Source organism: Cheilinus undulatus, linkage group 21, assembly GCF_018320785.1.
Source record: "Cheilinus undulatus linkage group 21, ASM1832078v1, whole genome shotgun sequence".
Taxonomy (NCBI): Eukaryota; Metazoa; Chordata; class Actinopteri; order Labriformes; family Labridae; genus Cheilinus; species Cheilinus undulatus.
Genome location: NC_054885.1, coordinates 13,455,738 through 13,477,805, shown reverse-complemented (window position 1 = coordinate 13,477,805; position 22,068 = coordinate 13,455,738). Strand labels below are relative to the sequence as shown.

Here is a 22,068-nt window from a genome sequence, read left to right as displayed (position 1 = left end):
AGTATTGCTACCAAGGAGATTGTATGTGAACTGTCTGTCTTATGAAGTACTTTTAAGTTTACAAATATGTTTCACATTAAAAAAATTTAGTATGGATCTTATGACTACTCATGCACAAGACTTAAAAGTTTCACACAATCTTGATTAACCACAGCATTTTTTATATACATCAGGTACAAAATAACTTCTGTAAAGAGATTAATTAGGAGTGCTGTTACCCCGAGGTAGCTGTGGTTGCTGACTGATGTCCAGTGGTCTTCCATCAGTATAATATATGTAGCTTGGGCTAGCTGGTCCACTTTTACCTTTTTGCTGTCATACAGTTAATGGATTCTTGTGGCAGTAGTTCTGTGGTACGGGTCATCTCAAGCGATCTGGTTGCTGTCTTTAAGCCCCTTGTCGTCAACGATATTGAGGGTCTGCAGTCTCTGGCAACCCACTAGCAATTGCATTACTTAGCTTAGACGCCATTGTGTGGACAAATCCAGGTCTGCTGGACTCCGTGTAGCTTGACGACCAAGGCTTGAGCCAGTGTTGTTGCTGGCGTCTTTGCTAACATTAGCAAAGATGTGCTTTGCCTGAAGGTGGTAGACTTCAGGCTTGCTGTGCTCCGGTGGAAAGACAGTTCCTCCCTGCAGTATACCCACAGCTTTGGTTTGTCTTAACTTTTATTCGCTGGCATTTTAAAAACAAAATTGCCGTTAAGCAGAGCTGGGTCTGTCTCCTAACTCATCACTGCTGGCTGTGTCTGACCCGCCTCTCACCTCTTCACCCCCAGGCACGTAAACATCCACACTGGAGGACTACGGGAGCAAACTTAGTCATATGATTAAATTCCGTTATTATTCTTTTAATGCGATAAGGCACAGGTGTCAAACTCAAGGCCCGGGGCCCAAATCTGACCCGTGGAACAATTAAATCTGGCCTGCAAGATGACCTAATATTTCTGTTATAACTGGCCCATCAGTATGAGTTCTGCAGATTTCCTTAAGTATAATGTGAACATATCCTTGATGATTTATGATATTCTTGTTAAGTTACAATATCTGAAAAAGTAAGGAGCAAAAATATTTGGATAAAAAGTCAGGAATGTGGAAAAGAAATTACTTTGTGTTTGTGTTCATTTTTGTGTTTTAGTTTCACATTTTCAATGTAGCATCACAATTAGGACTCACACTTGGGATTTTGACCTTTAATTTCATACTTTGAGCATTTCAACTCATAATTTTGACTTCTCATGTAATATTTTGAACTTCAAGATTCAGGATTGTAATTTTTAAGTGATATTTTGACCTTTTAAACCAATTATTTTGTATTTTACCTCATATTTTCAACTCCAAACTTTGACTTCATAATACCATGGTTTGACCTTTTACAATCACAATTTAAAATTTTGAATCATATTTTGACTTTTAATTTCATGATTAATTTTATTCTACATTTTGACCTTTTAGACTGATGATTTTGACTTCCTTCTAATGTATTTGCCACTAAAAAAAATATTATTTTTCAATTTCAATTTCATGTTTTGACCTTTTTGAACTAATACTTTTTATTTCTAAGATTGTGAGCCTTTAAACTTATGTTTTTAACTTTTTAAATGTCAAAATCTTTTATCATCATTGCTAAGTTTTGTTTTTTTTGTCTTCATATTTTATTACCAGGGAAACAAAGTTGACAGTTAATGGTTAAAAAGGTGAACCTGTTAGGCCTTCAGGTTAGCCCTGTATCAAGAATCCGGCCCCTGCTGTGATTGAGTTTGACACCCCTGCATTAAGGTTTCAAGATTAATCACTAGTGTCATTAACATTAACAGCCATAATATAAAAGCAGTCTGCACAGGAAAAACCCAAATCTGCAACTGAGCATAGACATTCAGTGCTATTTATTGTTTTAATGTAATAGGACACACATGGTCAACAAAACACACCTGTCAGTCACGTGTTCCACTACTTTTGCTTGCATAAAAAATGGGTGGGTTCAAACAAAAAGTGCTATCTTCTAAGTTGTGTATCAGATCCAGACACCTGGAAATAAAAGCTGAAATTTTGATCTCTTAGAAAATCTCTTAATATGCTCAAATGTAGTCTAAATGTTCTCCATTGATGTCTTTGCTCGGCATTTTTTAAAGTATTGAATGTTCGACCACACCTGCCAGCATGGTGGTTTTCAGTGTAGTAGTGTCGCAAATCTTTATATACGGATGTGGCCCCAGTTGTTCAGCTGATGAAGACCTCTGGTCAAAACAGTACAAGTCTTCTATGACAATCCCAAATCAGGAGAAATAAGTTGTACCACAGGTGGGCGCCACAATCAACACAACCTTAAAGCTGCTCTGTTGTCTTTAAAGCACGGTTTGTTAATGCATTTGTTTTGGCATCATGAATTTTTTTTCAATTATTAGTTTCTTTATTCTGAATTGAAAATTAGAGCCTGAAAATCTTCTTGGCCTTTGCAGCACTTTGGCCCTAATAGGCTGCCGTACTCTCTGTGTTGCAGTTTCTGTGCTGCGATTATGCGGCTCCAATATATGAGCAAACAACAGCAGACACATTGCCTTAGGAAATGTATTGAATAGGCTCTAAACAGAAGGAATGAATCATTAATGGGTGAATAAACACATTGAGAGAAGAAACACAGCAGACAGCATGTGTCAGGAATAAAAAAATCTTGTATTTTTAATTGACAGGGAAACATCCTTCAGGACAACAGTTGGTCATCACACAATAATCAGCAACGATACAATGTAGAGAGTCCGACTGTGTGTGTCGAGCCTTTAAACACCTCCCCCGTCCCCCTCCCTTCTAATGGAGGGCTTATTATTGCAGACACGTTGGCTCTCCTGACAGACAGAACACACCTCCTCCCCTCCTTTGTAAGGCCTGGGGGGGTTTGGGGGTCGGGGGGTGCCCGGGTCAATCACTGAAGGGTTGTAAAAAAATAAAAGAAAGAAAAAGAAAGAAAACACAAGGCTTCTGATTCATAAAAGTCATGTTCTGTCACAGTTTGAACCCTCGGGAGTCTGCATGTCAAACCAGAAAAACACAACTTGTTATTACTAGCCCTATCTGTCAGTTACAGAGCATCAGGGCTGAGGCTACTCCTACGTAAAATATACATCAGTTAATTAGTTTCACCATCACCAGAGTTCTATATGTTTAGAGTACCAGGAGTAAAAGTGAAAAAAGGTTCACCTCAACATTAAATAACGTCGGTTCTGAACAAAATAGAACCAACTTCAGTTTCCATTTCTCTCTATAAAACTGTATAAAGAGGAGCACTGTCCTCATACAGCAAATAACCACCCAATATTGCATTGGACAATAAAGAAAAGGGTCTTTAATCAGTATGTATCAGATACCAATTAATCAGAGCCCAGTGCAATTAGGTAGTCAGTCTACAAATGGAAACATCTGAAAATGCAAATATCAAAATCTCTAAAACATCCAGATGAGTCTTTCCCAAAAGTTTTTTTTTCTTAAATCAGAACATGCAATAGTCAAAACTGTTTTTCCTCAAAAACAGGATTTAAATACTGAGATCCAAAGATCTGTAAGAACAATTATGCAGTCACTCTACCAAACTGTGTGGAGTAATATGGCATTATGCTGTAGATCAGGGCGGTCTGCACGGAGTCGAGTAAAGCCAAGGTCAGACTACACGTTTAAGCACAATTACTGACTGATCAAGAAGTTGTGATGAACAACAATCAAGGTCATGTCTGGGACGCCTTATGATCCCTTGACAGTCATTATATCAGTGATGTTGACTGATGAAAGCTCCTTTTGTGACTACTGCACATGCAAAAGTCACAAGAGGAATTTTAAATGTAAAGGAACCGTGAAATATTTAACATAAATGATGACATGTGTTACACTGTATCAGAGTTAGCTTAAAGCTATTTTACAACTGCAGTACGCTGGCAGGTCACAACTGATTTATTGCTCAGCCCAGCCCTCCGACGTGATCGCAAATTACATTTCTTGCAGCTTCATTATACCCTCAGACATCTTAGAACTACACAGAAAAAGCAAAAGTAGAGATGTTGATTTTTCTGTGGTTTTTATTTAAATGCATGTAGCCTATAAATATTCAAACAATGTGCATGGGCTAAATACAACACTGACGCAATATCCTGCACTATAGCACCGAACAGTTTAAAGTTGTGTTAACTTTAAAACAGCTATTTCAGCTCTATTTTCTGAGTTAATAGAAGACATTTTAGTTAGGTAAAAAATACTCAATTAATACAAGTTTTTAAAAAGTTCTTCTACTCAGTTGATTTAACCATCATCGCTCAGTCTGCAGAGTTTTGCCGAAATGACTTTTGTGCCATGAGTGAAGTTAAAGCTCAGTTAGAGAAGTCCTGACTGAGGAGACCAACTCAAACATTATAAAACAGATGTATTGAACTCTACGGATCAAACGTACCTTTAAATCTTTTATAGAAGGACTGAACAGTTTAAGGTTGTCAAAAAAATGGGTTGCATTAACCTAAAAATTAAAAAAAAGCTAATTCAACTCAGTTCTTCCTACTTAATAGAACACACTATTAACTTGGAGTAAACAGCACTCAATCACTTATTTTTTTTGTTTTTATAATTCTACTCAAATTACTTGTCCATCATTGCTTAATCTGCAGAGTTTTTCCAGAAAGCCTTGGACATTAGACACTTTTGCACCATGGGTGAAGTTACTAACTCAGTTAGAGAAGTCCCACCTGTGGGTAGTATCCGCAATACACAAGGGAGGGTACACTGAACATGATGGAGGAGGACTTCCTGGTTCAGTGTACACCTCTCAGTTATTCTCATTTTTTGTCACTGAAGTTGGCAAATCTTCAGTGGCATACGTGTTGAAGTAGTATGTGTAGATTTAATGCATCTCTATTTGCATCTCTATTTGTAAACTATGTGATAGAACTAAGGGAAGATATTTGTGTATTACTTGTACCCTTCACTTACTCATTTGTAAATTTTAATTTTTCAAGTTTTAATGACAAACTATCTTATGTAAAGTTTATAGTATCAGCTTGGGATGCGCGGGAATAGCCGATCAAATGGTTAGATTTAAATCCTTTGTTATTCTGTACCAGGATTACAAGTTGGTTCAAGAAATACTTTATATTTTTACCACTTCAGTCCTGGTCAGATACTCAGTATGAACTGTAATGCAGCTGCCTGCCACCGACCATGAAGATCGACATTAGCCTGCAAAGGAGACCTAAGATTGGCTTGTGCTAGCACTGCTAACAGTAGCTACATTCTGTAAACCAACTTAACACTGTTAACCAAGTTGTGTTTTAAATAAGCAGTGCAAAATTTTTACCGTTTACGGAGTGCTTGCTTAATTTTAGGCTAGTTGACTAAATACAGTGATAATTTAAGATTAATTGGATGGGAAATGATTCGCCTGGGCATATCAAAGGTGTTAGCAACAATTATATATACTCTCATACAACAACGTAGAACATCACCTTGCAATGTACCATTACTGTAAGTTAGCTAATTACCACTAAAGCTATGGCTAAGTTTAGCTTCATAATGTTAGCTCGTCATATCTTCTTTTTAGCATTGTTCTTTGGTTCTTAGTCTATTGGGAAACAGTGACTGCAGTCAAAGCCCACCCGACTAAAACCATTATTTTGGGCAGCTTGTTTATTGTTTGTCTAAGTGATCTCAGAGGGCAGGGCTTGGCGATAGACCTGTTGGCAAATAAATCCAAGAAGGGTGGTGACTTTGGTGCTGCAAGATGGAAGTATGATGTCCTGTTAGGGATAAACCTCAGCAACCCGATGAGCAAACTGCTGTTAGCATCAGCATGATGCTATTGGATCATCCTTTGCAAAGTTTGGATTGACAAAGAACAGCGAGTACATGTTGGTTTAGTTTTCTTTCTGGGTACTGTCTAGCCCAGCCCTTCTTCGTAAGTCGCGATGATTGGTTGGAAACCACCGTGAAGTCCATCATGTCTGTTAGGCAAGCCATAGCACTAATCTATGGCTCTGCAATCGTCTATCCGGCGCAGTGACCGTCATAAAAGAATGATTGTGTAGTCTGACCTTGGCTTAAGAGTGAGGCAGAAAGAGGCTGTCTGAAGACAACTTAAAACCTCCTGTCACTGACAACCTGTGCAGGAAGAGGAGATGAAACAGGACGAGGAATTTGCACAATGACAAGCACGAATGGCACCAGTGACTGTGCCACTAACAGGAGGGAGGACAACGTCTCAGAATCCAACATCAGCTGTGCTTCTGTGTGCCAGAACTGGAAGAGGAGGACTATCAAAAGAGATGAACGGGCTGCGTTCACCGTCAGCAGCATTTTCAAACGCTCATGGTCCGAGACTTTGACAACCGATCACAGGCAAAGTGATGCAAACGTACAATTAAGTTCTAACTTATTCTGACATTTTATCTCACAGATTAAGCCCCCTGTATGCATACTGCCTCAGAAACATTGAATGGAGGTGACGAAATGATGATCTGGATCTCCTTTTCATCACTGACTTTGTGTTAAAAATAGGTACATTATTACAGCCAATTCTAAACAACTATTTGTCCATTTTTGCCTAATTTCATGTCCAAAACTTTGAAAAATCACATATTTTCTTCTATTTATGCCCTATGAAACATCCTTGGGGAGAATTTGTGATAATATTTAAGACTTTCAACCAGATTAACACTGTTTAAGTTTTTTTTTTAGCAATCTTCACAGGAGTTTATCACCTTGCTAATGCAAGTTCAACTCCTACTAAGAAGATTCACTTCTAAAATACCAAAGATTATTACTGTTTGATAACACTATGGTCTTCCTTCTGTTACACTTCATCAGGAAATATAAAGACGCCGTCCCAGTCAGCTGCCTCTACAATATGTAAAAAATGCTTTGCGTACCTGTGCCAAACCAGTTTATGTATAACATAAAATAAACACGTATTGTGCTGTGTTGGAGTAAAGGTATGGCTTGGTTTGAAAACATTCATCCATTGGAAGGATAATCCTCGTAATTCTTTGTCGTTCACACCTCAAGAGGTTACATGAAAAGGTATTCAAGCTAACGATAGCTGAAGCTAACAAATACACAGTGGAATCTCATGCTAATTCGATGAAAGTTGACTGAAAATAAAATTGAAAAATGAGTCCTCGGCAGAAACGCAGATCCCTCTACTTGATAGAAACGCCTGAGCTTTAAGAAAAATCTACACTACCTAGCACTGCTTCTATCCACACCCATGCCACACTCAGGGGGCAGTTAGCTAAAGTAGCATGAACACTAGAGATAGAAATACTCTCATCATCGTATAAAAATGGGTTTATATATATTATAGTTCTACAGTATGTACGAACACAAGAATGTGGTTGTTTTATGTAGCGTGGATGTAACTATAGTTTTCACAAGTATATATTATTATTGCACTCTGGCTACACATATTTAGTAAGTTAGTTAGTTTGGTTGTCTTCAGATGTACAGAACACAAAGTGGTATCAGAGCTTGAAAACAGCTGAAGGAGGGCTCAGTGATGGCTTTTTAAGTTCTGTCTTTTTTTATCACTCTTATTTCATATTCTTCCCAAGTTAGCAGCCAAGCAAGCTAGCTAGCTTGTTAGTTTGCTGTCGTCTTAGCTGGCTATCATAGTCTTGATAGCTAACTAGTTGACTATTTAGATATCTTGGTTGAGTGGTAAGCTCAATTACTTGGTTGCAATTGTTATTTTACAGTTTTTGAGAACAAATAATAGACATTGAAGGACAATAGTTGGCTAGCTTGTAAGCTGGCACGCCAGATTTCTAGGCTAGTTAGATTAGCATGACCAGACGTATAAGATGTTTATTGTTTTGTCTGTAGCTGGATGCTTCTGGATTAGCAGCTTTGAGCTAACGCTAAACTCAGACATTTCCTGTAAGCAATGTTCCTTCAAAATAAAAGTCAACTTGCATTTTGCCAGTTACATTTTCAGTAAAAAAAAAAACATGCAACAGCAGGAAATGTTTCATTTTCAGTAGCAATAACTAGATGTAGTGCCATGGCAGCTAACAGAAGATATTTTGATAAAAATAAAAATAGAACTCCTGGATCCAGAATGTTTTGGTGTAAAAATACAGAAGTTTTGTGATCTGGCACAAGAAGGGGAAGAGAAGAAGAGTTACTGATGAACAGTTATGTAGCAGATTTGTTAATAATTCTATTTGATTATTGGCTCTTTAGGTCTAGTATTTTTATTACTGATGAACTGTCAACACAGTACAGTCTCAGAATAAAATTGCAAGGTTGGTTCTCTTGCAAAACTTTTGTCAAAATACATGCAACTTTAAGTGTTCCCATTTGGTATGTCATGACAATATTTAGTGAATTTTGTGGAAAAACTGGAAATGGCCCCATAAATATGTCCACTGAAACTCTGTTGGTCTTTTGTTGGCAAACTATGGTGGCAAGCCAGCTATCTCATTTAGCTGGGTATCTATCTATACAGCACTGATACTGGCTGGCTAGCTAGATGGCTTACTAGCTATTGTGGTCACTTGACTAGCTAGTCGTCTTAGTTGTAAGCTGTTATCTAACAATTTGTCTGGGCAAATACATTAATGGGAGGTAATCTGTTGCCTTGCTATACCAGCTAGCTAGCTGTCTTGGTTAGCTAGATAGCTTATTATCTTGGATGCAACATTTTATTTTAAAATCTATCTGAATACAGATATATTTTGCAAGTTCGCTAGCTACCTAGCGGGCCAGCTTGTAAGTTTTTAACTCATTATTATTCTGAGGAAAATATGTTTGTTATCTAGTAAAATGGATAGCTAGTTAAATTCATTAAAATGGCTAGTTACACAGCTCGCAAACGATCCAGTGTTTTCAAGATCTTACAATTCATCTTGGGCAATAGACAAAGATTTTCAAAGAACACAAGTTTGCTATCCAGGAAGCTGGCTATCTTTGTTTTTTTGTTAGATGGCTAGTTAGCTAATTATCTGGCTGGCTACTTAGCCAGCTGGCTTATTATACAGCCATTAGTCACAGATCGTCTTAGAGTTTCAAGACAAATAGAGACGGATTAAATCTTTTTCTACAGTGTATATATTTCGCAAATTAACCTTTTATACAAAGCCAAAACATGTTCAGGTTCTTCTGCTGTATTTGCCAGATTGAGATTGAAATTTGTTAAAAGACATCACTCAAGCCAGCAGTTTAAAAATAACAGTTAAAAGTGTGGAAAATATCTTCAATTTAAATTGGTTAACATCACTGAGCTCCCCTCTAAAGCCTGTTTTTTAGACAACAAATACATAAAATTCTGAGACGAAGCTACACAAATACATTACACCCCTGTTCTCGTCCTTCTCTTTTTCAAAATAGAAAAATAATAATCCCATTCTCAAATATCATCTCATCTGTTGAGAGGAGGGTTTATCTCCTTCAACACCATCAATGTTCTGAAAAGAAACATACATTCACAAGAGGACAACAGAGGAAAAACAAGCAACTTGAAATTCAAATTTGTGTGCAAAAACATTTTAAATCTCTATAAAAATATGTGCATATGGATAGAGCTATTTTTAATCTCACCAAATACAGTATTTTCCTTTATTTACACTGCACAGATACACAGATAAACATACACTACAGCTCTGCCCTGCTCCCCTCTCTATCGTCACAGGCGTAAGAATAACATGGCCGACTTCCATGATAACAGATTTGGACGATACTCGCACATAGGAAAAAAAAACAAAACAGACGCACTCATTCACACGCGCACACTACTGCTCGGATCAATGTGATCGAGGAGCAGAGGAGGGGGCAAGCAGAACTTCTGTAGAAAACCTGAAGTTGCATATCCCACAATTCCCCCCCGCGCTCGCATTTCACAAACCACTTCCAGTAAAAGGTAAGCGGTTATCAGCCAGACGCTGCTTCCTGATTGGCTTGCGCGGGTGGGGACAGTGTGTCAAAAAAACTTTGGCTACGGAGTTAGGTGGCTTAAGTCCTGGTGTGTATTTAGTGTAAGTCTCGAACACACCATGTATGGTGGGTACAGCCTCTGTGGATCCTTCACGCTGGGTTTGGTAAACCAGATCCATTGTCTTTTTTTTTTTTTCTTTTTTAGGAGGGACTGTACCAGCGTCTCTGGAAAAAAATATGAACGTCTTTTCAGTATTCTTGTAAAAAAAACAAAAATCCCTCTCCAAGAAAAACTTCTTTTTCCGTTTTATTTTCCACCGGTTCTCTGCTGAGGTCAGCCAAGGCCCCTCCACTCAAATTTCAGAGATTTCGGACTGAGTCATTCTCCTGAAGGCATTTCTGGACGTTCACTGCGCGGTCCTCCGATTCTTTGCGTTGAATCCTGCACCACTCCCCAGTCTGCTGTCGAAAGGGGAAGAGCAAGTGGCTGTCTCTGTGTCTGATAGGCCAGGTGACAGGCCGCTCATGTATCTGGACTGTGGTTGGTCGAAGGTGAACTGTGGAACGGGGATGAATTCGCCTGTGAGAGGGGAACGCCTCGCAGCAGGGGAGAGGGTGCGCGTCTGAGGGAAAGGCATAGTGTTTGGTAAGAGCGGTGCGTGAGGCTGGATGAAGATGTTGGGACTGATGGGGATATGTGGGTGTGGGGGGGTGGATGCATGAGTGGGAGTGGAGGGTGTCAGAGTGTGGGTTGGGGAGTGTGTTTGCAGCGGCACATGGATTGGTGTTAGCGGCGTGTGCATTGGGGAGTGCACTGGCGAGACGTCTTGTGAGGGCGCGTTTGATTGTACGTGTGGGGTTAGGTCATATGATGGCGTCCTGCGTCTCAGCATCATGCTGCAGTCCGCCAATTTTGGGGGTGAGGCGGCGTGTGGGTGCTCCCTCTCTGATGGCGGGTGGATGGAGATACACGGAGGACTCATCTTCTTCTTTCTGTGGCCACCCCCGACTGACTGCACCCTCACAGGAAAAGCCTGACCTCCTTTTTCTGGCCAATGTGTAAAGTTCTGGTCGTCACCGGGGATGAGAACCCGTGGGAGGCAGACCTCTATAGAGTGGCGCCTCTGGTCATCAGGGAAACCAGCAGACAGTGATGACGGCTTGTCCTGGAAGGCCTGGTTATCGATGCTGGAACCCTTCCTAACATCTTTGTCCTTCAAGCCTACCCCAAGCAGACTGAGCGCGCTCCTGGACGAGGAAGGTGGTAATGGGGGAAGAGGAGGGGAGGAGGTAGAGCGGGAATCGGGCGAGTAAGTTGTGGTGTAAGGAGAGAGGGAGTGGCTGCGGCCGGTCTTTCCTCTGCTCTCCTGCTCCGCCCCTCCTTCTTCTCTCCACCTGTGGCGGGCTGAGCTTGTGATGTGATACACCTCCTCATCCGCTGGGTCGCAGAAGGAGGCCGCGGAGGGTGGTCTTGGTCTTCTGAGGCTTGGAGGGCGCAGAGGGAGGCGGGGGGAGGGAGGTGGTGGGAGAAGAAGTGAGGGAGAAGATGGTGGAGGAGGCAGAGGTGAGGGAGGAGGGATGGGGAAAGGAGAAGGGGAACAGGATGGGAGAGAATGGGCTGAGGGAGAGGAGGGAGGAGGAGGTGGGAGGGGAGATGGAGAGGGATGAGGAGAAAGGGGCGAAGGGGATGGGGGAGGTAAGTGGATGGGGTTTGGCCTCTCCTGTTGCTCACAACTCTGAGACTCCACAGAATCCACTTTGACCGCCACCTATAATGAAGAACACAACCCGCCATGTAGCGTTAATTTTACACCCACCTGGTCCTTAATTACCCACCCACATTACACTTTGACCAGTCCACCTGGAAAGATCTGTACATGTTTGTCTACAGGGTTTCTTACCTGTCTGCACAAGGCCTTTGGAGAAGGGCTTGGGGTGGGCGGGGCAATGCGGGGTAGGCTGAGGGTGGGCTTTGAATGAGGATGAACCGGGGAGACGTCTGGTACTTGCAGCAGTGCTCGACTCTCACATGGCTGGGAGTGGATGGAAGTCACTGAACCTGAAAACATTAACATACAAATCAAACACTCCATACATGCTCATGCTCTTCATGTGGATACATACATGCTAGTAAAAAAACACATGCAAACTGTAGGAAACAAACATTTGATTATGTTCCGTAAAACTTCAAATAAAAGCCATTCCCATTTAAACTCCCTTTAATTGGGAACACCGGACAGGTGTTATCGTGAACTTTAAAAATTAAAACCTATTTATGAGTTAATCTTGTTGGGCTACCTCTATCTTTAACCTTTGCTCAAAACTGAAACACATTTCATATTCTCTGATCAGGGTTATGGACATGAGAAAGTTTCAAGTGTTTGCCAAGGTGTTCCTCAAGGGTCTGTTTTAGGCCCATTACTGTTTCTATTTACAAACCGACCCAGTAACATAATACAGTATACAGTACAGATCTGCACGAATAAATGGTTGAATCTGTATGTCAAATCATCAGACACAAGATTTACAAGTTAAACTAATTATCTACCATCTGTTTTATAAACATGGGCTTGAAATCCTGGTCAAATGCTCTTTTAAAACAGTGATGAAGCCTTCTGCCTCTAGTAGCCACTGTACCTGAAGTTAATGGCTGCTTCCTTCCTGTCAAAACTTTCCCCCCTGCACTTTTCTAGATGCAAACATGAGAAGCTTAGCAGTAAGCATGATGTAGGAACAGTGCAGTTAGACAGTTTTTTTAACTAGAAAATGGATAAAAGTTGTATGTAGGCTGTTGGAGCTATCTCCTAATGTTAGTCACGCTCTACACAGTATATCAGACTTTTTTCTACGTTTTTTTTGCCTTTTTAGACTAGTCTGTTAAACGCAGTTTAAATGGGAGCTTCGCCTAGTAGGGAAATAGATGCCTGAAAAGATACCTAATGTACAGTACCACTGCTATGTCGATGACACACAGTTAAATGTCTGATATCAAATGCTGGACATGTCAAAAATCTTCTACCCTTTTCTGAAAATAATAATTCAGCTGCAAGAACCTTGGTACCACTTTTTATTCTGAACGGAGGGCCAAGGGGGGCACTTGCAACATTTAGAAATAAAGGCTAAAATAACAACAACAACGGCCATTTCTGTCCATGTCTCTCTCTTTTATATAATTTATATAAACATAGACATAGTATCAATGATGTCTAATTCACTAATAATGAAGGCTGCTTTCTGGAAATGTTAATTTGAACTTAATTTCAATCAATCAAGTAATAAATAAAAATGTAGAGCTGAGGCAGGCCTTACACTTCCTGGCAAACACTTTTTTATGTTTTATGCTATTTTTAAATACTTGCCTGAGGACAACTAATGAATTTTAGTTATTGTGCTAATTCTGGCAAATGTGCATTTACATGTATTGCTCAGATGTTGATTTATGTGCAGTGTCCGAATTCAGTCAAGCTAAACAAATTAAAAAGAAGCTCCAGCATGTCTTAATTACTATCAACACAGCCACACCCCTAATAAATCAATTTAAATGTAATTCAAGCTTAATAAATTCAAAGTGGCAAAGCTTTATGAAATAAAAAAAAACAAGCACAGCGTGTCCAATAAGAGAAATAAGCTTTTGATACCAACTTTATATTTTTAACAAGTAAACACATTTGTTTCACTTGTAAAAAGGAAGCATCTTAACATGGGACATAATGGAGATTCCTTTGCTTTTGGATCCAGCCTCTAGTGGTCATTCTAGAAACTACAGGTTTTCTAGACAGAAAGTGTTCCTTACGGCTTTAAATCAACAATTTTATAGCTTTTCTCTAACTGTACACCAATTATGTTAAAATTACCAGTGACCTGTCTTGTGTTGCCTTCCCCAAATAAAGGCAGGGTCATTTCACTTATTGATGTACATAAAAGCCTGGGCTATTAATTGAAGTTTTGCGGTATTTTCAGTCTACTTCAGCATCATTTTAAAATGTTTTTTGATTGATCATTGAACATTTCATTCTGATAGAATATGAGCAATATTCTATCAGAATGATAGAATATGAGCAAAAGAAGAGCTACTGGGTTTAAGGTTGAATTATTCACAGTTCAATCAGATTTCTATCAAATAAAGTGTTGTCACAAAAAAGTAGTCAAGAATAGAGTCGTATAAGCCCAGTTTGAGAGGGATAGTATTGTGCTGTAGACCCTGGTTATATAAAAACTCTATGTCACTTTATTTCTTTATTATATTGAATCCTGAAGATCAAATCCAAATTGTAACTCTAGGGACAAGTGTGACTGCTGAAAAATTAGGAAGAAGTGAGTCCATCTAAAGTTCATTTTCAGTTTAATAACTGTTTAGAGTTTTGTGTAACAAGGGTCTCAGGCATTCTGCACCCACAGGTCCATTGCGCTTGTGGTTGCAGATGCAAACTTAAAAAGAGAAGTTAAAACATTGCAGAAAGTCAGCATAAGAGCTCAGAAAGTTTGTACAGTTTTCAGACCAAGCTGCAAAGCCATGTTACTTTGAATTCACTTCTTTAGATTGGAAGGCGTCAGCAATCGAACACCACAGCTGTGATGCCTTTGTTTTTGTTTTCTGACTTTGCAGCTTGTTTGTGAAGTCATTCTCTTGTCAAGAATTCAGCCATTCCACAGCTGAGCAGATGAGCCAGTGTGAAGTCTGCAATGGTTCACAAGTCTCAGCTCATCCACTACAGTTGGTGAGTACCTTTGGACAGAGCTGGGCCTGTCCTGAGCCTGGCCACAACATGCCATTAGATCCTAACTGCAGATAAAACAGTGTCTGTCAGTGCTTTGAGAAGTGTGCTCAACATGTTTTTATATGTCTGTGGATTTAGGGAGAGGTAAGTTTACTTTGGACAAATCAGCATCTTAAAAGTTTGGTTACTGTTACGTCAGTGTTATAAATGAAACCCTACATAATGAAGACAAAAGAACAGTCTAAACAAACCAGCAACAGTGACAGTGAGTGACACAGCCAGCAATGCTGTTTTCATAATTGCTGATGTGTGTCTTGATAGTTGTGTGACAGCTGTATTAAGTTTCCCCTGGGGTGTAAACATTGAGAATGCTTGGTAAAGCTCAAGAAACTCCAAATCAGACCTTCACCTGAAATGTATGGTGCCGTATGTTAAGGCAGCTGTCAAGGCCCTCTTAGCCCTAAAAGAAGGCCTGAGTATAACAAACATATTATTGGAAAATGATATGAGGAAGAAATTATTAGCCTCCCTATTTACATTTAATTTTTTAAGTATTTTCCACATGCACTGTTAAACAGAACAAGGAATTTTTTAACTCAGCTCTTATTTCGATGCTTACATTAATTCACTTTGCAACCAGACACAAAATTTTATCACAGAAACAAAAAAATGCCAGGGTCCTCCCTGATACTAATAGTCAGTTTTGTCTCCTTTTTGCTGGATCCTTTATGTAGCTGTCAACAAGTCTCAGACTCGTCTCCTGAGGCATCCCAGCCCATTCTTCTTTGGCCAATCTCTCTAGCTCCTCCAGATTTCAAGGTCTTCTGGCGTGGTTCTTAGTCTCCAGTTCACCCCACACATTTTCAATGGGATTCAAGTCAGGGCTTTGTGAAGGCCAGTAATAACATTCACTTCGGCCTTATAGACGTAGATCTTCAGCAGGTGCCACGGATGTTTGGGTAGTTGTCCTGTTGGAAGAAAACGCAATAACCCAGACCCAGAGGGGTTTTCTTTCAAAACCTTCACAAACCCATCTTTCTTCATGACTTCTTTCACCTTTACAAGACTCCCAGTTCCAGACGCACTGAAGCAACCCCACAACATAATATTCCTACCACCCTGGTTCACTGTAGGGACGATGTTCTTTGGGCTAAATGCCTCTACCGTCTTTCTCCAAACATAAGAGACGTCTCTGTAGCCAAAGAGCTCTAGTTTGGTCACATCTGACCAAAGGACCTGCTTCCAGTTTACATAATCTTTCTTCAGGTTTTCCTTAGCATACTTCAGTCTGGCTTGAAGGCGTCTTTTCTGCAGAAGTGAAGCTTTTCCTGGTCCATTGCTGTGCAGGGCTCTGTAGTCTTTGAGACTACAACTCCTGACTTGGCAAAGTCATTCACTAGTGTCTTGGCAGTTGTTTTGGGGTCTTTACACACATCTCTCACTAGTTTTCTTTTCAGAGAATTTAAAATATTTTTCTTTCTGACTCGGCAAGGCTTGTTCAGGACTGTGTGGCTCTCTTTGAATTTATTGATGGTCCTTCTCATTCTAGTTCTTGACAGCTCAACTATTAACTCTTTCTGCATGCAAAGTAAAACAACGTAGGCATCCAAAATATAACTAGGATGTTTGTAAAAGCTGTTAAAAATACCTTGCTCTGATCAACAGCACTTGAGAAATACTTTAAAAAAGAGCTTTCATAGGGGGCTAATAATGTTGTCCTCTTCTGTATATGTAATCTATCACATTCCAGTGGAAGTTATTTTAAAAATCAGTGCTGTCCAAAACAATAAAAAAAAATATCCTCTTGTATCTACATCCTGGACAGACCTGAATGCTGGTGCTGGGGGCTAAGCTCTATCTCCTCCAATGGGTAGGGGGCGCTGGCAGGCCGCACAGGTCGGAACATGTAGCTGTCGTTAGGCAGAGAGTGCATCCTGGATACTGACATCTTCCTTGGTGACAGCAGGTCCTGGTCTCTGAACTGCACCTCTTCCTCCTGCAGGGGGAGACAGAGACCACAAAGCTCCAACCCTGAGTCTGTATCCACACTGGTTTAAAATAAAGTAATGACATGAAAGACATCTTCAGTTAGCTGATGTCTTTCCTACCTCCCCAGGTGAGTTTGGACATGGCCCTACATAGGTCCCTTCTGCTGAGCTGTTATTGGAGGTTGTGCTTAATCTACGCTGTCCCTCCATGGCCATCTCCAAGGCAATCTCTGCATCCATTTCTGCATCCTCTTTAGCCTCCTACAAAAAACAAGAATACATAATAAGCATAATATTTTTGTTTGTAAAAAGGGCAAACGTGAAATATATATATATATATATATATATATATATATATATATACATATATATATATAGTATGTATCTTTTGATTATAAGTTGTCTGTATGTCTACGTTTATTTCCTCATCCTCTCCTTTTGAGTTATTGTACCTTGTTGCTCTCCTCCAGATGTTTCATCAAAACAGCCACCACCACATTGACCAGCACAAACTGGGCCATGAGCACAAAGGTGACAAAGTAAATGGGAGACACCAGGGGCAGGTAGGTGAGACAGTGGCGGTCGTCTGGATGACACTCCCTCAATGTGTCCTTAGAAGACAGAAGAATATTCAGGAAAAAACAAAGAGACAGGAAATGAAAGAGCAAAGAATGAGAAATATAGAGAGCATAGCTTAAAGTATTAATTTAAGTGTTAGGAGAATATTCCTAATGAATCAGCTGCCTGTCATATACACCAGAGGCTGGATTACAGAGCTTTGAAAGCTGAACTGTTTTGAAACTTTACTTCATGGTGCGAAGTAATTTCCTAATGGGGAGCAATTTTTTTATTACATTATAAATTAGAAATCAGAAAAAAATGCCCTATGTGATCATAAAGAGTGGTGAAGGGGAAAAAGGCTTTCTTAAAGACCCTGTTAAGTGGAATCCAAAACTTGTGTCCTAACACACTAGATACAGTATGTATACAGTATGTTGGTTGCTGTAAACATTGGAAAACACTGATATGTGTGACTGAATTTTGGATTGAGACCTCTAGAAAATTGTCCACCTTTTTCCGTGCTTGGTTTAATTTGGGCTTAGCAAATATAGGGAACCACAACATCAGCAGCTGCTATGGGGAATTACCAACCTGAGATATAAAATCACTATGCAGTTCATCTCATTACAGTCTGTTATTAGTGGATGTCACTGCCTTCACTGAAAGTTAACATCCAGCTACATGCTGTGTTTTTGTTCATTATGAGGTAAATTTGCCAAATTTTATCAGCCATTAACAGTGTCATAACAGAGAGATTTGTGCCTGAAAACAGTAAATTTAATCCCCAACTTCTGTCTCTCTGCTCTGTCGCAGAGCCAAGCAGCTGTGATCTGACCAGAGTTCACCACAAGGCCAGAGGGCAGGCTAATTGCTAGAGTGCTTGTCTAACTTGTCTATCAGCTGATGTCCATTTCAATCAGCCCCTGTCTTGCTTGTTGTAATGCCAAATCCCTCTCTTTGAGAGGCCCAGATCATTTGGCTCAGCTCAGAAGAGCTTGTTGTTTGGCTCTTCACTTTTCAACAGTTTGGCTTTTAAAATGTTGATTAAATAATGACACAGGAGTGAGGAAAGGAAACTGGCACTCAAACGGGAGCTACCTGTGGCTCACATAAAAGAGCTGTTTCTTGGAACAGTCCCGTTCATGAACGGATCATCATTACTCAATCACACAAGGTTTATTTGGTTGATAGTGTTTCAATTAAAACATTTTTGTGACAAAATGAGTATTTTTTTCATGTGTTTAAGGGGCTCAGCTAGTCTCAGCTCAGTACAAGACTCCTCTTGATTTGATTGAGTTAATTGCTCTTGCTGAGTTAATGAAATCGTGTGTTCATACCTTCATAATCCCATTCCAGTTGTCTCCTGTCGACACTCGAAACAGTGTAAGGAAGGCCATCCCAAAATTCTCGAAGGTTGCGTGACGACTCAGACCCTCACATGGGTTGTTGTCATTGCAGACTATGAAACACAGACAGATGTTCAATTTCCCTATGCTATACTCATGGTGGTTGAAAAGTAAGAATCAAAAAAGGGTGAAAATGAACATATATAAAGCATATGTGCTTAGGAAAGCAATGAACACACCAGTGGTTGCTAAGCAGAGCGTCCCTGCAGATGTGACCGAGCAGAGCAGAGGAGATAACTGTCTTCTGGAGGACCAACGGGGGCCTCTATCGGTCTCAGCGTCAATTTGACAGAAAGCCCTCAGGAGCCAGTTAACAGAATCATAACAGCCACCAGCAGAAATCTTCCTCCGCTAGAAAGCTCAGGTCACATTAGCAGGAAGCGGGAGAGGAACGAGACAGTCCTGGGAGTATTGTGTACCTCCTTTCTTATTCACAAGATCAACCACGCAGAGAGAAGTTGTAACTCAGAAAGTGGAAAGGACAACTTAGAAGAATAATGAATGAATGTGAGCAAACTTTTTATACTAGACTGAAATCAGCAAAGACACTATGAGGCTAACAGCATAAAATACAACTACTTCCTGGTGGTTCTATGCCTCTGTGAGGTCTACAATCACCGTTTACAATCACATGAACATGAGGCCAGATGGCCTTGACTTTTGACCTCCACATTTCTCATAAATGCATCCTTAGGTCAGAGTGGACATGTGTGCAAAGTCTGAAGAAAATCCCTCAGAGCCTTCTATAGAAACTGCTTTCACAATAATGACCAGGTTGGACAGACAACCTGCAGACATAGTGCCTCCAGCCTCAGCTATCACTTGCATTCATGCCTTAAAAGCAAGCAATGTTTGTGTTTCCTCCAGAAATAACTGCATCTAACAAGTATGAGTCATAGCCCACTGACTGTTCATTTAGATTCAGATTTAACTCTAGACTTAATATGCATCCTCTGTGCTAAAAATACCTGTTAGCAGCGCAGCAGCTTAAATCCAAAGCAGTTACTTAAAACATTCAAGCCCTGAGTCCATCCTTCGTTATTTTTCCTCCGTCTTTGACCTTTTCCTTCTCTGCCTCAGACTGTGGACGCAACAGTCACAGAGTTCAGCCTCCCAGACAGAATCAGGTCGAATAATGTCTCTGTTCCTTTCTGAGAGCACACAGAAATTTCATGAGCCAATTAAACCAGCAAAGGATGGGCAGTTTTTCTGCAGCACTGATCGGAACCTAGGTTGGACATCTTTTAAAATCCAAAAACTGAATTGCATGCCAAGATAAACCCCCAAAAAGCTCATATATGTTCTGATTGAAGGTTGGAAGGCTTGTTATTAAAGATCTTATAACAAGAGTTTAAAATACAATTAAAAAGTGCTTGGATTTTAGTTTAAAAGGAAGTACGATGCAGGTTTCCCCAGGGGGAGCCTAGGGTATAGCCTGGGCTGTCTCAGGCCACCCCTAAAATCTAATCAGCCACTGCAGTTGCCACCCCAGTCCATAAAACTGATAGGCTATTTGCCTCATCAATGGTAAGACTTGTGTCAAAATCAACTATTTGTTGATAACTACCTTATTGTAAGTGAAACATTACTTCAGTGGTGGTGGGTTAAATTGATTTGATTCTTCTTCTTTCCCCATGCATGGTTAGATTGCAGGGTTTTGTTGTTTTAGTTTGGGCTGCAGCTTGTCAGCTGGCTATGCAGCTTTAGTTGGGAATGGGATGATTTGACGGCCCTTTTGCAAGGCTGACCATGTCCATCTCCCTCTTTGATCTTCCCTTTGGTCAGCGCCTACAGCCCCTTAATTGACTGCATTTTTCATTTATAATTCTTGGATTTTTCAACCTTAAAATTTCTGTTGGTGTCCATTTAGATGTTACTGGCCTCTTCTGAAGCCCTTAACATAGTTGGGGGCTCATCTGGGATTTGAACCTTGGACCTCCACAACCCAAACTAGAATCATAAACTGAGCCTTTGTTGTTTAAAGTTTATTGAAGAGAAGAAACATATTTGGGGGCTTGTCTGGAATTTGAACCCAGGACCTCATGCATCCCAAGCAAGAATCATACCCAGAGCCTTTGTTGTTTATGGTTGAAATTATTAAAACTGGTGCAGCACAACATAGTAGTGAAGCAATGTAATACTTTCCAAATGTTCACTACTCTGTGCAGCTCTATTTCCCTTACACTTCTCTACAAGCCTGTGCCAAAATCTAATTCACTCCTTCAGCTCTTTGTTATCCCTAAAACAGCATTTAAAGTGTAGAACCACCAGGGAAAAGAAGGCGTTCAGACATCAAAAAGCTTCTGTCAGCGGCTTGGGAAAAGCAAAAATCGGAACAGAAATGGAAAAGGATTTTTTCTTGACTAAACTGAAAAATAGACACCACTTGGTTTTCCCAATGTGTAGAGAAGAAGCACAACAACACTTCACAGAAAGCAACCTCTTCATCAGCGAGCTGTTGTTATTTTGTCCTCCCTGATGCCTTCTTTGCTAATCCGCTCCCTTCACACATTGTTGCATTCTCAGAGAAAATGAATTGGATGGAGCTAGCCTATTTAGGAAACAGTATGTAAATAAACGTGATCATGCAAATGTGATCTCTTTGTGGAAGCAGCCCTGTGATGTGAGAGGAGAGCGTTGGAGTGGAGGAGAGACGGGCAGACAGATGGAGAGAGCGAGCGGGAGAGAGAGGATTGAGCAGAGATGGTTCAGGCGGGGGAAATGTGCTGTAAGTCGTGACTGTGCTGGTAACGAGCCGATTCCAAAACCCTTTTTTCTTCTGCTGAGGCTTGTAGACTGCGGTGTGTGTTTGAGTGTGTGTTTGTGTTTTTCTGCTGGTGGTTTAACTGACCCAGTTTGCCAAAGAGCTCCACTCCCAGCGCAGCATAGATGAAGAAGAGCAGCATGAAGAGAAGGCCAAGATTCCCAACCTGGAAGTAAAATACATGTAAGATCCTCTGCTGAACACAAAAACTACAGTGAAAATGTTGCAGCTGCAAGGAACAAAAGTTATTTAGATTTATCTCCATGCATTATACATAAAAAGCTCTATGAGGGAAGAAACGTCTAGCACTGAGATGAACTTATTCCTGTTACAGACACATAACTTTGGTCTTTTTCACAGCATTAGTGTGCACCCAAGTGTTCTGCACACTAGGGGGAATTCACACGGAAAGGTCTGCAACCGCTAAAACATTACGCACCATTTGCTCCAGCATTAACTACTATAAGCTCTACTTCACAAGGCATTTGTTTTGTGACTAAGTGAAAAAAGCTACCTACAGTATACCTCAATTCAGTATTTATAGATAATTCTATTTTTGGCCATCCTGAGCTAGAATAGATGTTATGAATACTGGAAGTTTCTGCAGATAATAATGCAATGAGGCTATTTTGCTTTCAAATGACTGTGAAACAGCTTGGAAAGATGAAGTTTCCTGCCAGTGCAGTTGACATATAATCCCCTGGGTGTCTATGAATTTGATAGGTGCTGAATTCC

The 22,068-nt window shown here is 40.3% G+C and overlaps 1 protein-coding gene across 1 annotated transcript in view; it reads right to left on the bottom strand.

Annotated features, from left to right (window-relative positions):
- Positions 1-2,659: 2,659 nt before the first annotated feature.
- Positions 2,660-22,068, bottom strand: part of cacna1ha (calcium channel, voltage-dependent, T type, alpha 1H subunit a) — a 211,967-nt gene continuing 192,558 nt past the window's right edge. Inside the window, exons 32-38 of the mRNA XM_041817429.1 lie at positions 21,421-21,499; positions 18,501-18,622; positions 17,055-17,213; positions 16,723-16,863; positions 16,442-16,610; positions 11,798-11,955; positions 2,660-11,665 (exon numbers count right to left, since the gene is read on the bottom strand). Coding sequence (XP_041673363.1) covers positions 10,304-11,665; positions 11,798-11,955; positions 16,442-16,610; positions 16,723-16,863; positions 17,055-17,213; positions 18,501-18,622; positions 21,421-21,499 — 2,190 coding nt within the window. The 3' untranslated portion in view covers positions 2,660-10,303. The remainder of the gene's footprint in view (positions 11,666-11,797; positions 11,956-16,441; positions 16,611-16,722; positions 16,864-17,054; positions 17,214-18,500; positions 18,623-21,420; positions 21,500-22,068) is intronic.